Genomic DNA, 16512 nt, shown 5'->3' on the forward strand with positions numbered 1-16512 from the left:
AGTGACAAGAATGATTAAAGGTCTAGAGAATGTGACCTATGAGGAAAGGCTGAAAGAATTGGGCTTGTTTAGTTTGGAAAAGAGAAGACTGAGGGGCGACATGTTAGCGGTTTTCAGGTATCTAAAAGGGTGTCATAAGGAGGAGGGAGAAAACTTGTTAGATAGATGTCTATCAGGGATGGTTTAGGCAGTACTTGGTCCTACCATTAGGGCAGGGGGCTGGACTTGATGGCCTCTCAAGGTCCCTTCCAATCCTAGTATTCCATGATTCTTGTATCTTCGTTCAGCCAAGCAAAGAACAGGATGGTAGTTTATCACTTGCACTTTCAGTGGTTTTGAAGGAAATTTGGTTAGAATAGATCTCATGTCTTCATAGTAGTGCTTTGTTACAGCCTCTGTGGAGATTTCCTGTTTTCTCTCAGGAGTTACATTTTACCTGTATTAAATCAGAGAATTAGATCTCTGTTACGTGTCAGTCCAAATCCAACTTTTTATACACCTTCAAAGATAACAAGAAGTCCTATGGCACCTTATAGACTAGCAGATATTTTGGAGCATAAGCTTTCATGGGCAAAGACCCACTTCATCAGATGTCATCTTGTTGTTGTCGAAGATAGACTAATGGGGCTATCTCTCTGATATCAGACAGACAGTTACTAAAATCAATATATTATTCAGTTTTAGGGGTTTTAGTTTTTGTTTTTTTTAAAGGTATACCTTGTTTTTCATGTGGTCTGATGAAGTTTGCGAGTGATGTGATAGTGGAGATGGAAAAATTAAAATTGTGAGAATTTGTTGCAGTTTTGTGAACACGTTGTGTCTTTCAGTGTATATGTATTTTTAACACTGCAATATGTTTTCCAGTGCACTTGTAATGCATCATTTAATTCTATAAACTTAAAGCTGAGTTGTCTGTCTCAAGACTGCAAGCAAGTTTCTCAGCTATGAGAGCATTGTATTTCAGTGTGTTAGTGTCTAGGTACAGTAAGGCTGATAAGAGGGTCTTTGCGGTAGCTGTAAACTGTGAATTTCCTTTTATTTGTTTGTCAGCAGTTTAATTATAGCCAAGTCAAAATTCAAGTAAAGAGGAATTTTGTTCTCTCCAGCCATTTCAGAACCATCTTAAAATGCTCAAAGTGCTGCTTTTTATTATCTATTTTTATTTATAGGTATATAATATAAAATAAAATGGCTACCTATATTGTGGATCTGTTTTTTATAAATGCTTCCTTATTTCTAGCTGTGGGGGAGCAGCTGCTCAAGTCCCAGTCTGCAGACAACTTTTTAAATGTGGAAATGAATACAGGAGTTTCAAGAACAACTCAGAGTCACAGCTGGCTTAGCACCATCAATTCCTCCCAGAGAGAGATGGACACAGTTTCGTCCCATGGACCTCACACACAAGATGCATTCCTCTCTCCTTTATTAAATAAAGGTTGGCTATGTTTTAGTCTTTCATATCAATTTGTGCATCACACTCAAAAAACTGCATCTAGGTATTCACCCTTTCTCATAAATGCACATGACTGCTGTATTGTACTGTCCTGTTAGCATCTGGTGATACCTGAGTTCAGGGAAAAAATAAATAAGCCTCAGTAAAAAGTATACCAAAAATGTGTAGAAGTATATTGAGATGTGGCTCTGTCAAAATTTGAGTACTGTAATCATACAAGTTACATCTGTAGTTAAAAGAAACTGAAGGTAAAATTTCTTGCTATTCTTCAAGAAAAAGTGTGTATATACATATGGTGGTGACATCTGAAACCACTAAAGCAGATTGTTTTATCACTAAATTTGACTACAAGTTTCATTTCTGTATCTATCTTGCTCTATTTGGAAAAAGACTAATCATTTTCACAGCTTCTGGTCTGCTGACATTGATTTGGATCTTTCATGCTCATTTCACTCAGTTTATGCCCTAAAACTGACACATTACTGAACATCAGATAGTTACACTCAGCCGAACAGGAATCAAAGCCACCCTTTTAGGGCTGTAAGAAATACCTTTTGGCCGGGGGGGGTGGGGGGTGGCATGAACTGTGTCACTCCCACTCAGTGCTCAGTGAAGCTAATGATCCAATGAGTGGACCAAATACAGTGACGAATTCTCTTCTCTTCACAGGCTACCTTAAGCATGTTGCACACAGGCTAAGAAGAACTGCCTCGTAACCCATTTCCATTGACTCTTTTTTGTTTTAGGATCAGTTAAGATGTTCACCACAGTAATTTTGATTACCTATAATGTTCAGGAGATTTCTACACCCATCCAAGAGTTCAAAAGTACTTCACTATTTTCCAGATGACCTGTAAGACTGCTTGGGGGATCTGTTGTATACATGTAACTTTGCCTACCCAGCTTATCCTGCAGAATTGTCTTTTATCTGGTACAAACAAGAATTGCCATCAAAGAAACAGTTTGCACCAATCTACAGTTAATGCAGTGCACCAACAAGACCCTTAAATCCGTAGGATAGTATACATAAATTCAGATTACTAAATTACGCATTAATCCAAAGCTAGTTACGTTAGGGTATAAAAGTTTAACTACTAAATGTTCCCAATTTATAGAGACAGTAGTACAAAAGGAAACTGAAACCTGGTAAATTAATAGATGATTTTCCCAATATACTTTTGAATGTATTTTGGTAGGCGATGAATGCAGTATTGGTTCAGCAACAGACCTGACAGAAACAAGTTCTATTGTGGATGGTGACTGGACCATGGTGGACGAAAACATCTCCACTCTAAGTTTAACGCAGTCAGAGCTGGAACAGCTGTCTCTGGAATTGGCCAGTAAAGGGCCACACAAGTCACAGGTTCAACTGCGGTAAGTCCTACATATCATCATAAGATGACTGGAGACTAATTTCTGTTTTGTCTTGCTTTTAGCATGTATGTGAAGTAGAGGAAGCACTTGTCTGTGGTGCTCTAGCGCTGTTTGAGTTTCGTCCTTCAGAGGGCAGAAAGCATGCCACTACAGAAGCTGTTTTTTCTCACTTAGGTATTTGCTACACATCTTCATGGAAGCAGGATGCCTGGATTGGTGCATTATCATAGGCCTTATTCTCAGAGAATCTTCAATAATCAACCAGGTTTTTCTCCTAATGCAGTCATCTGACACTGATGGAGAGATCTGGCAGAATATCAAGACTGGGCTCCAGGCTGTAGACAGATGGGCTTCCACAGATTGGTAAGTGTCATGGCAGCAGATAAGTTTTCATAGAAGGCTGAATACAGAAGTTGTGGGTACTTCAGTTTGGGGTTTGCATTTATTAGTGTGAGGTTTTTCATTTTTTAAACGTGTTTGTTATAGGCTCTTTTTATCTTCCTCTGTGTTTGGTATAATACCTGAAACAATGAGACCTTGATCTGGGGCTTTTGGGTACCTTAGCAAAATGTTACTTAGTATAACTGGAAAATTATGAAAATTAATTACAGAACACAATGCTATATTTTCTGTTATTTCTTTGTAAGTTTCAAAATTATTTTAAATATTACCACAAGTAGTATGGTATTTTGATACCATTCTATTATTTGGGTCTCCATTTACTTTCTCTTCGGAAAGAGAATCTTACTTAACAACTTCCCTATCGAAGAAACCCACAAGGGAGACTGACAACTCTGTAACAGTTTGTAATGCAGAGTCCTGTGAAACAGTAGTTATCTAAATAGCTTTCACTGTTCGATAGCAGTTTGCCCCATGTGATTTGTGTCTACCTCAGTCACCATCAACCAGTAAATTGAGATCAACTTGGTAGATTGGGGTACCTCTGATAAAATCCTGGCATAGAGGTGGGCTAATGCAGACTTCCTTTGGCCCCTGGTAGCATGGGACATGGTATGGGCTCCTTCCTGAAGCACAGAGATATCCCCACAGAGACTCTAGATTGGCTGGAAACACAAAGTTGCTGGGAAGTTGCTGGTAACTTCCGAGAGCACTGCTGAGCTGGGGCATGAAGGGAGCTTGCTTTAGCCCTGTTGTGCTGCTGACAAGGAGCCACCTAAGGTAAGTGCTACCAAGTAGGAGCCCACAGCCCTCCTGCATCATCCCAGCCTGGTGGAAGTGAGCTATAGGGGGGAGATAGAATAAGAAAGGGGCAGGGTAGATGCTGGGTTGTAATTCAATCTTGTGCTTAAAAAGGTGAGACCACAGGTCTCCAGTCATGTTTTAGTACTGAAGCTTAAAGTGCAGATTGCAAATGAAGAGTGCTATTACTGCAGTTACGCCTCTTTTGTTTTTCAGCCCTGGGTACAAACCATTTTTAAACATCATCAAACCACAGCTCCAGAAGCTAAGTGAGATATCAGAAGAGCAAGTGCAGCCTGAAGCTTTTCAGCCAGTGAACCCTTGTAGGGTTACTGAACAAGCCAGCCCAAGGGGAGAGGAAAGCCGGAGTTTGACCTGCCATAGCACAAGTCCTCAGAGTGACAGTGGAAGCAGCAATATAAGTCGCCATGAAGAGGATACATCTGGGGCTGAGGAAGAGGATACTCTTCAGGAGGGCAGTTACGACTGCAACATATCCTAACAGTTGTTGAAGACAATGATAGCACAGCTAGCAGGTAGATTATGTAGAAGGGGAAGGAAGTAAACCAGCTTGCAGACATGCTTCCTGGGGTTGAATTTTAATGTTTGATTTTTACAAGCATTGACTAAAAGTCAGATCAATGGATGAGTATAAGGTGACTTAAAATTAGCAGCTAAACCTTTCCCACTTTTGAAACCAAGAGAATACTTACAAGAAAAGTTTTGGTTTTATTGTGGATAAGACTTGGTTTTCCTTTATCCATCTCTAAATTGAGACTGCTGTCACGAATGGGGTGTAGTGATGGCAAAAGGACACCAAGAGGTGTTGTAAAGTTTTTTTTTTTTTTTTTAACATCTGTTTCATGGGGCTCTTTGCTGTGTCACCTAATTAAGACAACCTTCTAAATATTTGCTAGGTAATGAGAAGAAGCAGGTGGTGACTTACACAATCACCCCCACCTTGCCTATTTTCCTGTCAGACTTAAAAAATAGGAACTGTAAGATAGAAAGTTATGGCCAATTCAAGTGTTTAATGATTATACTGTTTGATATCACTAAATATTTTGTATTAAAGAATTGTAAAGAGTTGTATGTTTTTGTGAATATTCTTGTATAAATATTCTCAAGGGTACTGTTCATGCTCTTGGGGTTGTACTATATTTGAAGGCACCTGTGGTTTTTCTGCATGGTTATAGCTAACTGGTAAAATTAAAGCAGAGTTGCACTTCCTTTGGGATGTGGCATACTTTTACTCTGGAGTAACATTTTAAAAGTGGCTTAATTTTTTTTACCCTGGGCCACTCTGACCTACAATTAATTTTAAGATTACAAAGGTTCTTATTTATTTCATTTGTAAATTCCTTTACCAAGAATGGATTTCTTATGTAAATACAATCACCTATGTACGGTTACTAAATTTTAATATGTAAGCAGTACATAGTTACATTTTTAAAACATTTTATAATGTGTATACCTGTAACAAAACATAAAACTTTATTTTAACTTTCATATATTGTTATGGAAAAGCTGGCTGCAGAAGTCTCATAGCTGCTTTTAAGGTGCTTATTTTCCTAGCTGCTGTCCCCAATGTATGTAATAAATACCTGTAACAGTATTAAATTTAGAAATTAGCTCATTTGTACTGTGCAATCTGAACAAAATAATGCAACAGTTCATACACAACCCCACTAGTTTTTAATAATGTCACTGTATTGATTTACCGTGTAGTAGTTACAGCATAATCTCCCATTGCTGTTATTCCCATTCTGAAAATAAAATCTGCCCTGTCTAAGTGTGAAGAATATTAATAAGGGTGGCTGCTGAAGGTAAAATTTTGCTGCATGTGAAACAATCTCCACTAATAAAGCATGCTAATATCAGGTTTTTTCCATCCATCTAAATTAGCGCAATTGAGTAGCAGACCCACTGTATTAAATCTTTGAACAGACTTTTACTGGGTTAAAATAACATTTTATGAAGACAGCCAGTCTCAGAAGTTTCTATAGGCAAGACAAATCAAATGGAAGCAGGTCTTTAAAATGCAAACATTGGAAGTAAAACAGACCCCACTGCCATTTAGGTACACAATAACTTTTAATAACTGGCAGAATTTGTTTGCATATGGTGAGCTGAATGCCACACTAATTGACAGGGAAAAAGCATATTGAAGTTCAGACTAAACACGAGTAATAAATTTTACTTTTTTCCAGGAGTCAAAAGGTAGACCTGTCTGCACCTGAAGTGCACTTGGAACAGTAGCTGCACTAATTTAAGATTTGAATAAAAGGCTTACAAAGGTATTCTAATTTTATAACTGCTAGGCTTTTCCTCTGTAGGAAAATGACAGCTACTGCTCTAATTGTCAGGGACTGTCAGCCATTTAATCAGACAAAAATACAAGTTATTAAAATGACACTTATTTTTACCATATAATAAAATTGTACTTGGATTCAGTTTCTTTGGCTATCTCTCATTGATGTACATTTTAATACAGAATATGTAGAACAGTAAATGTAATGGTATGAAATTTTAGCTTGTAGTGACTTTGCTAGTGCTTTTTTTATGGGGTGAACTAAAACTAGATGAGTGGATGATGTAACCCCAAGGACACCTGGTTTCCTCTTAGTGTGGGTTTTAAGGTGGGGGAGCTGTTTTGGGTCTTTTCCCCAGCACAACTAACTATAATACATGTTGTGTATTTTAGTATTAATGTATGTTCCCTTTTTCTATAAAATTGCACCCCCTCGTGTTTATATATTCATAGTTGTCAGAATGGGTCCCTGTCTGGAAAAGGTTGGGAACTACTGATCTAATTAAACCCACCTTTCCTCCAGCACCATAGTTTTAAAACACTGCTATACTTAATTTAGGAGACTAAAGCTTACTTTCAAAAGTTAAGCAAGCAGTTTCCATTCCAGCAGCTGACAAAAAATCTGGGCTTAAAAACTAAAATAATTTGAAAATGGCATCTATTAAATTTGAAAGGTTCTCTCTTGCCAACAGAAGTTGGTCCAATAGAAGATATCCCCTTATCTACCTTAGGCTGGGACTGAAACAGTTGAACTTGTAAAACAATTATGGATACAGTCTGGGACTCAGTAAATGGTGGGTCACTGATCTCACTTGTTTGTAAGTTAGGATCAAACAATATACATTTCAAAATTGTCAAATGGAAGGTTATACTTGCAGGCTGGGGGACTCAATCCTTGGATCTTGCAGTAACTCAAAAGTTTAATGAGTTATCAGCTGAACATGAAAACCACTGTAGCAAAAATCTTATGCAATCCTTGGATCTGCAAACAGAAGTGGAACATTTATATTACTGCATTAGCACTGGTACAGCTGCACCCACAATTTGGAAATGACAAATTGGAAAAGAGTTATTGAAGAAAGTATCAAAGTGCTTAAACAAATTAGACTGATGAAGTTAAACACAAAATTGAATGTTAGTGCTTCAAGAGAAATATAATCCAACATCTTAAAGCTACAGCCCTCGTAACTAAACTATGGGGAAACAGTTTACAGTCAGTGTTCCCTATAAACTGCACACTTTTGTAGCCAGTCAGAGAATTAAATGCTGCCTAGATGTTTAGGAGAATGCCCACAGCTGTTTGGTGGTGGTTCACATTCATACATGCCTCAGTGCACCTAAATTTACTCTGTTCATGGATGGAAAAAAAACGAGAGGTAATAGACCGAAAGTTGAAAATGTATCGGAAGGGTAGCCATGTTAGTCTGTATCTGCAAAAAAGGACAAGAAGTACTACGGCATCTTACAGACTAAACATATTTTGGCACATAAGCTTTCATGGGCAAAGACCTGCATTGTCAGTTAACCACTCTGAACTGAAGCAGAAATTAATTCATGGGACTCAGCCTGTGTTACACAGGAGATCAGAGCAGCTAATCATAGGGGTGCTTGCAACCTACCTTAGGATTTGCTGAACAGCAGCATGAATTTCCTTTCACAGGCCTTCATGTTTGCTGCCTAGTTTGTTCAAGCAGTAGTCATCTTTAGGATTGGTGCCTATTGCTCGTGTTCTAGAGGAGTCACCAAACATGGGATCCACCTGCCCAAATACTCAACAACAAAAAAAAAAAGTTATACCCAAAGGCAGCATATTCAAGATGTTCTATATGCAGAAGAGGATGCTGAGCCCTCAAGAGGGGTGGCATAAAAGACACATCCAAACACACACTGATGGCTAAAATATTCTGATCACCTGTGCATGAAAGTGGGATCCATGTGTACACAATGAACAGACCCACACTCACTGTAAGGTAAATTGACTGTTCTTTGCCTTTTGAAACACTGATGTAGTTTATTTGTGAACACAGTACTACTACTACTACTCCAGGTTTCAATTCAGACTTACCATGTGAGACTTTTCAGGAGTACCTGTAAAAGTTCTAGCTAAAATGAACACAATTTTTAAAAGACTGGCCATCAAGACACATCTACCAACTCAAATGAAACAATCCCTTGGTTGCTTAGTGCACCACTAAAAATAAAGGCATCCATCAAAGACCACATTTATCTTTCAATTCAGTGGACATCATTGACAGCCTTTACTGAAATTTAATTATGAAGCACATCACACAGGCAGACAAGTCCAATAGTGTGCCTCATGAGGAGTTTGAGGCAAGAAAAGTGCATATTAAAAAGGCAGGTGAGGTCCTGAAATTAAATCTCCACTGGACTGTTTATATTGAGAAATGAGTGATTTGCTTCTACAATTTAGAGGGTTAAAAGGAAAAAAAAAACATTACCGCATAGTTCCTACAGAATTTTCATATAAATAAATTGTATTGATGTGTTTTTAATTCCACATAAACCAAAATACCTTAATCCCACTGTCATGTTGGCATGTGTGATTACCTACATATCAATTGTGTCCACTTCCAGATTTTAGAAGCCTGCTACCATGACCCCCTGCTAAACAGTTCAGCAAACCATACCTATGCTGCACAAAGTTAAGGTACCAGACACATTCCAGGTCCATGCTTTGCTGAGAAGGTGTTTAGGTTCTCTGGTCATTCCATGTCTTACCAAGAATTGTAATTCCCCCCCTCTCACAAGTAGTTTTCTCCCTCAGCACTTATGTAACAGGTTTGGATTTTCTGTGCTAGAAATAAAAACAATCTTCCACTAACAATCACCATGTTAAACAGTCAAGTTTAAGGCAGGATTTCACAATAACCAGACATCTCAGGCAATTTAATTCTGCTATTTGATCAACATCAGTTCACTTTTTCTTACAGGAACAAAATACATTTATTGGGTCACTGAAGTTCCAGATGTTATCGACATGCTGCAAACTGATATTTTTCCCCTGACTACACTTTAAGTTTACAAGATAGAGGCTCAAAAATTACCAGTTTTGGACAAGACACAGTAAAAAAAAAAGTCCAGTGCATTCTCAGTCAAGCTTAACTGTGCCAATTCTGGTGAAAGTGCAGAACAAAACACTGAATTTTACTGAGGCTTCTTATACATTTAGGACAGCTATTTTCAAGTTACTCAGTTTGCTGCAAAACTGTTAGCACTGCTAATAGAACACCTCCTCATCATAGGGTAAACACTGTACAGGAAAGATCAGGTGCTGCTGAGCCAACCCTGATAGGCTGTTGGTTGTTTACTTTATGCAATACAAAAACCAAAACAGTTAAATCCTTTAATTGGTCTGTGACAATCTCAGCCACACAACACCCTGCAAATGTAACTTCATGATACAGTATACTGAATTGCTCGTGCTGGTTGAGTATACACTAAGGCTGTGTCTACACAGGCACAAATCTTCGAAATAGCCGTATTTCGAAGATTACTAATGAGGCACTGAATTGAATATTCAGCGCCTCATTAGCATTAGAACGCTTGCAGCCGCATCACTTCAAAAGTGCGTGGCTTGGCACGGCTACATGGGGCTCCTTTTTGAAAGGTGCAGGGTCCTTTCAAAAAGGAGCCTGTGTAGCTGCGCCGAGCCGCGCGCTTTCAAAAGTGGCGCTTTCAAAGTGCTGCGGCCAGAAGCGTCCTAATGCTAATGAGGCGCTGAATATTCAATTCAGCGCCTCATTAGTAATCTTCGAAATACAGCTGTTTCGAAGATTTGTGGCCGTGTAGACACAGCCTAACTGAATAATTAAATTAGAAGCCAATAGACTGGATCATGGGAACCATCATTTCTCAGGGCCAACTGAGGAAAGTTGTCTTACCCATTAATTTCTCACATACTGTGTAGCTAGCCACAGCACTGCAGCTAGTTTGCCTCATTGGTGCACGCACAAGAAGAATTAATTAAAGCAGTTTTTAAATTAAGTGAAAACAGCACTAAATTTATGTCATAGCACTATAGAATAGTCAGCACAAATTGCTGGAATTAATTTTGAGAAGCTCCCCAACAGTGAAAATTTTCCCTACTTCCTCAATTTATACAGAGTTTAGGAAAATAAAATCAAAGATCCCCCTTTTTCTTTTTTTTGGTGGCTGCATTCTTCTAGTGAGGTAGTAGGATTTTTAAAAACACATAAGTCTCTTAGGAGCATAAGTCCTGTGGATTTTAAATGTGAGCTGCGATCCTAAAGCACATATGTGCTTTTGAAAATTTCACTCGATAAGATTAAGAATAGCTTTTCACAAATATCAGATGCTGCATGTGCATTTAAATCTACTTTCACAACACACAAGTCCTTGAGGACAGCGCTTTTTTTCAATACTGAACCAAGGTATTAATGAAGTGAAATGCATCACATTTGAACAACCAAGAATATCAAAATACATGGATAGATGATTTATAATCAACACTAATTTGGGCATTAGTAACTGAGCTGTTACAAGATGCCAACTCAAAATAAAAAGCCAGCGTGGGGCTCCGTGCTCTGATGTACAAGACAATGCCACATGCTTACACCTCACGTACGAGTTTTGTCTTCGTGCTGATACTTGAAACAGGTTGCAGGATGCCAGCAGAGAAAAAGATGACTCTATGATTTAGTCAAACTTCCCCTACTGAAAAGTCATGGTGGTAACAAATTAGCACAAAAACAGAGAAAGGAAGTAACCAATAATGTTCAAAACAAAACAGTGGAGGACAGGAAAAATAGAGTTGTTAATGATTTAAGTAACAAACTGATCATACAGTTCTATCGCACAACACTTCCACTCTGACAGTTCAAAGGGCTAGGAGTACAGAACATAGCATTAAGTGACTACTCAAAATTGGCTTCGTCTAGAGCTCCCAGTAATACTTAACAGGGTATGTCTAAACTTAGCAGAAGATTGACTTGATGGTGGTCAATCTTCTGGGGTTCAATTTAACATTCCTAGTGGGGATGTGCTAAAATTGAACTGTCATGGTACTGAAGTAGTCCCTGGTACTCCTAGCAGTGGCAAGGAGAAAGGGAAATCACAGGAGAGTTTCTCATAGCTCGATTTGCATATCTAAAAATTGATTTTACCTCCTAGTGTAGCCCTGGCCTCAGAAAAATGCTTTTACTTCATCATGTACATAAAGATCTTTCAGCCAAAGCCTTTCTTATTTTAAACAGGACAGGTGGGACTAAGTGTTTGTAGGGGACAGCTTCCACATGTATTTAAAACTTGGGGAGTATTTTACAACACTGTGGGAATTCATTTGCAAAGCAAAGAGGAGTACTCCATAAAGTTACCTCCTCAAATTAAGCCTTCATGGTAGATCTGCATTAGCCAAACTGTCATATTAGTAGGAGAAACAGATAAATTATAGTTGCATAAATAAGGTAGCACTTCTCTCCCAGCCCCAGAAGGCAAGATAAACCACTCCCAAAGGAAAAGGACAGGAACCCTACTTACTTTATGTCGGGGTGGGGAACCCCCAGGCCTGTAGTTTACATGCAGATGGGGACTTGCCTTGATCTGACCCCCAAGGCTTGGGCCTCCCCTCCCCAGTATCTGGCCCACAGAAGGTGGAAAGGGTGCGATGCCCCAATTCTTGTGAACTGGAGACAGGCAGACATGGGCCACATCTGGCCCACAGGCTCTGCCTCGTGGGAGGGGTGGGGCAGGAAGTGCCACTGGCACCACCACTCCTGCTTCCACTCCCATGGCTGGGGGGGAATGGCGGTGTAGTGCTGCCTGGGGAGATGCTTTCTCAACCTGCTCTGATTTGCCTGAATTCAGGCCAATCGGAGCAGCAGGAGGTGGTGGGAGGGAGGTACCTGGGAGCGCAGAAGCCTCTTAGGGAAGCTCTTCTCCATGTTATCTTTCCCCAGCTGGAGAAGGCAGCAGTGGCAGCATGTGGAAATAGGTGCCCCCACCCTGCCGCACCTGCTCCTACCCAGACCCCTCCATACTCACCCTGCTCCCTCCCTCCCACCTAGACCCCAAACACTCAACTCCATCCCACTCCTGCACACTGACCACTGATCCCCTCCTATTTTTAGTTCCCCCTGCACTCCCCAAAAGACTTTATCTGGCCTGAGGGAAGCCCTGAACCTCAGTTCCCCCTTTCTCCACTCTGTTGCCTGTGGTGCTTGCTGTTGTGTGAGAGAAGTGAGGTGTCTTGGTAAAGGGTCAGATGAGTGATTTTTTTTTTTTCGCTTCTCACTTTTATGTGACCCTCGGCCGATTTTTCTGTAGGTCAGTGGCCTGCAATGCAAAGAAGAGTCCCCATCCCTGCTTTAAGTAGTCAACCTCCCACAGAAACAAACTTGTGCCCAAAGTATTTTTCACAAAGCTGTGAAAACAAACTTGTGCAACTTGCCAGAATGAACTCATTCTGAACGAGAGTTGAGTCTTCCTTCACAGTCAGAGAATCATCTGCTCTCTCTGCATTGCTTGAAGACTAAAAGACAAAGAGGTCATAGGTGCAGACCCAAGCAGAAGGAAACGTCCAGTTTGGAAATCTCTCCACTAACGCATACAGCTGAGGTGACGTTTGATCTTCCCCAAAGAAATAATGTGCTGCTATGGCAAGGGAAACCATTCCATCAGAGTGCTCTTCTGCAGCCTGAAAGCGAGAAAAGACAATACCAAATTTACTAAGCATTACTCTTAGCTTGGCCTCTTCTTAGCTTCTAGATAACATTCATTCAACATACCACTTCAGAGTCTTACTACAAGCTAGCTAGTGTCCAGTAAGTTACAAGCCTTCTTAATGTCTCTCAAAATATTCCACCAGTATTATCTAACATGAAACAGACTTCACAGAATGGAGATCTGTAATGGAGGAGTGCATCAGCAGGAGTATTGGTACTGACCCAATATCCCAGCTGATCTGTATTCTACTGCACCCGTACCATGCCATTTACTTAAGAATGCACATATTCAATTGTGCTCAGAACTTGAGCTACATATTCTTGACAAGGTCACTAAGATCAAACCTCCAATACACACAAGGAAGTGAATCTTCAAGTGACTGTGAGAAGCTGCCAAAGACTGGTGTGAATAAGGCTGCTTCTTCACCTGGTGGATCAATTTACTTGTCAAGATTCTGATGGTCCCTGCAACAGGCTCACTCATCATCAACACGATAATTCCTTTCCTAGCAACAAAATGAAACTAACGCACTTTCAGTTCACTATACAAGGGACTTCAGCCCCCTTTTCAAAACTATCAAAGCCAGGGCCTGAGTTTTGTGAGCTCTTCCCAACACCACGAACTCATGTTTCCCTGTGCAGCTGGCAGAACTCTAGTCTGAAACAGATTCCCACTTGGCACAACAAGGTACAAGGCTGCTCATGAGGATCCCTTTACTCCACTGATGTTTTGCATAGTGAAGACATGCCCTAAGTGATCAGAGTACCTTGTTCAGGAACAAACCCTTGCTGTGTTGTTCCCTATACAAATTTGAGAGAGAATCGGACATCTTTAATTCTGTGGCAATAAAAACTTCCAAGTATGCTGTGATTTATTGCTCAGAAACTTTAAGTAAGATCATGAGTGGTGAATTACTCCACAAAAAAAAGTCACCCTTGAAAAGAAACTGGGAATTGCTCAAAGGGTCACCTTAAAAGGTAAAAGAATCCACAGGAAGGTTACAAAACAAACCATGTCACTGTCTTTGCCCCTTAAGAGTCCAAAAACAAGTAAACATAGTAGAGAAATTATTTAGACCGCAACAAAACAGCTTTAATTAGGAGGAGTGTGATATTGTTAAGAAAAAGTAAATTTGAACTGAATATAAGAAAACCCACTGGCAAGATAGAAGGCTGTAATAAAGTCTATTAAAGGAACTAATGGAAGCCCCATCTCTTGGGTAATTTCAAATTTGATGAGAGAGCATGCACGCACACACACACACACAGCCCTGCGTCTGTTAACCAAGCAAGTTGGGTTTATTCTTTAAGTTTGCTGAAACACTTTCCTCCCTTACCTTCAATTCTATCCAGAAGTGCCATGCCACAGCCTTCAGCCCATGAGTGTAAAACACAAAATAATCCCCTCCTTTATTAGCAACAGGAGTTCCATCTCCAAGAGACCAGCTGGACAGTGTGGACCCTTTGTGTGGTTGAATGTACAACGACATGTGACTGGGACCTACAACATCAGAAAGGCAAATTTACTTGGTTGCACTAGTAGAAGGAAGTGAAGAGAAACATACTTATACTGCATTCTAGCTACCGAAAGCTCTTCTGTGCACCACATAGCTGTTCAGTGTCCTTTTGTACTGAGAGATTTAGCCTGTGCACTGCCAGCTGTCGCTCAGTATCAGTTACATAACCAAGCAGCTTCTCTGTCTGCAGCAGACGCCAAAGTGGATCCTGTGCAGCAAGACAAGTAAAGGGGGTGATGGGATAGACAGAGGGATGCTTATACAAGGGGCATGAAAAATAACTACCTAACAAAAGGCAATTGTTTGAGCCTTTAATTTACACTTGCAACATGGGCACAATTTGTCAAGTGTCTGGGAAGGCATCTACCCATTACAAATAGCCCCTGGCATGGAATCCGTGGTTCTGTCTCTACACTTGTGATTTTCTGTGCTGCCTGACGCCAGCCACTGCCCTGCCACACCACATGGCAAGCAAGGCTCTTGTGGGGGTCACGCTTGCATAAGAGGCTGAGACACTTCTCAGTGGTTTACATTTGTGCACACTCCCCCCTACCTCCACAGGTGCCACACAGTTGGGGTCTTTCCCACGCTCAGCCACATGACATGGCCAGCCCCCAACCCAGTGAAAGAATGTGCCTGCTGTTCAGTGCAGACAATGCTGCCAGGCTGCACCATGTCCTGGCTTGTGCGTGGATAGGGCTCCAAGGGTGGGAAAGATTCTCAGGGCCTTGCTGCCCCTGGCAGCTAAGATATTCAGGGGTTTGCACCATGGTAGGCACAGGAAGTGCCATCAAAATGTAATACATTTCTAGATTATGGAGCATCAAGAAATCAATGTGACAGAGCAATAACTCAGTATAGGCTTGATCTAAATACCACTGAAGTCAATGTACTAGTTCTACAATTACCACAGTTAGCCAAGTAAGGCTTGGGGTGACCAAAGGCACCACAGCTGATTTAATGAGCCATTTGCATCTGCAGTGTAATGCCCGTGTATGCTTAGACATACATTTCTAGATTATGGAGCATCAAGAAATAAAGATGACAGAGCAATTCCTTGGTATGGACTTGATCCAAAAGCCATTGAAATCAATGTATTAGGCCTAGAATTACCTCAGTATGGGCTTGATCCAAATGCCACTGAAGTCAATGACAAGAATACAATTAATTTCGATGGGCTTTGGCTTAGGCCTTAAAGTGACACAGAATTTCTTTTCAGAGTTATGGGTTAATCCATTCCAGATCACTGATCTGGAGTGAGAAGACCTTCTCATGGAAAACATTGAGCCCTGGGTTCACCAGGCAAATGCTCTACCTGCTTTGCTACCCCTTCCCTCCCCTCGCTTATAAAACGCAAATCACTGATACAAGCAAGATTCCGCCTGGAAAAATGGACGTTTGCTTAACACAGCAGCGGAATGAGGGAAATGAAATGCAGGAGGAGGTCGTCAGATACCCACAGCCACCTGTGGGTCATTTTTTAGCCATGCTGCACCAGTGAAAATACCCAGAATGCTACAGGGCTCTGGGAACTGTCAGATAGGCTACCACAGTACAGTGCTGCAACAGCCAATGTTTGGCAACTTGTGTGTGGCAGCAATAAGTCAAATTTGTGAGGAGCCTGTGCTCAAATTCAAACTTACAAAAGCCAGTGTTAAAAAATCAATTTTAATAAAGTTGAATTTATCTTGCAGTGTAGATGTATCCTAAGTGAAAAATGCGCACAAAAAGCACAAATCAGAGACTTATGGACATACAGCCACCCACCTGATACTTCAAAGATTAACTTTGTAGAATCCCAGGGCATTTGCTCTTTGGCCAGAAGTTTAAAGTGAACAGGATTTGCGGGAGAAACTTCTGGAGCTGGAAGATACCAGTTCTTCCTACAATAAAAAGTATTTTTAAGCTCAATGCAACACTTAGAAGTAACTTATAGTGCTGAAATGTAAACGCTGG

The 16512-nt window shown here is 40.5% G+C and overlaps 2 protein-coding genes across 6 annotated transcripts in view; one reads left to right on the forward strand and one right to left on the reverse strand.

The window, feature by feature from the left end:
• Positions 1 to 7322, forward strand: part of RIC1 (RIC1 homolog, RAB6A GEF complex partner 1) — an 83600-nt gene extending 76278 nt beyond the window's left edge. For 3 of the 5 annotated variants that reach the window (XM_074994866.1, XM_074994869.1, XM_074994867.1), the window contains 4 exons: positions 1241 to 1435; positions 2650 to 2827; positions 3002 to 3190; positions 4244 to 7091. In XM_074994866.1, coding sequence (XP_074850967.1) covers positions 1241 to 1435; positions 2650 to 2827; positions 3002 to 3190; positions 4244 to 4529 — 848 coding nt within the window. In that variant the 3' untranslated portion in view covers positions 4530 to 7091. Of the gene's footprint in view, positions 1 to 1240; positions 1436 to 2649; positions 2828 to 3001; positions 3191 to 4243; positions 7092 to 7216 lie in introns of those variants that run through there. The other 2 variants (XR_012645651.1, XM_074994868.1) reach the window with 2 other exon arrangements.
• A 2786-nt stretch (positions 7323 to 10108) lies between these two features.
• The window catches only part of ERMP1 (endoplasmic reticulum metallopeptidase 1), a 42670-nt gene continuing 36266 nt past the window's right edge, over positions 10109 to 16512 (reverse strand). Inside the window, exons 13-15 of the mRNA XM_074994094.1 lie at positions 16324 to 16439; positions 14377 to 14540; positions 10109 to 13011 (exon numbers count right to left, since the gene is read on the reverse strand). Of these exons, the coding sequence (XP_074850195.1) occupies positions 12847 to 13011; positions 14377 to 14540; positions 16324 to 16439 (445 nt within the window). The 3' untranslated portion in view covers positions 10109 to 12846. The remainder of the gene's footprint in view (positions 13012 to 14376; positions 14541 to 16323; positions 16440 to 16512) is intronic.

Source organism: Carettochelys insculpta, chromosome 5 (assembly GCF_033958435.1).
Source record: "Carettochelys insculpta isolate YL-2023 chromosome 5, ASM3395843v1, whole genome shotgun sequence".
NCBI lineage: Eukaryota > Metazoa > Chordata > Testudines > Carettochelyidae > Carettochelys > Carettochelys insculpta.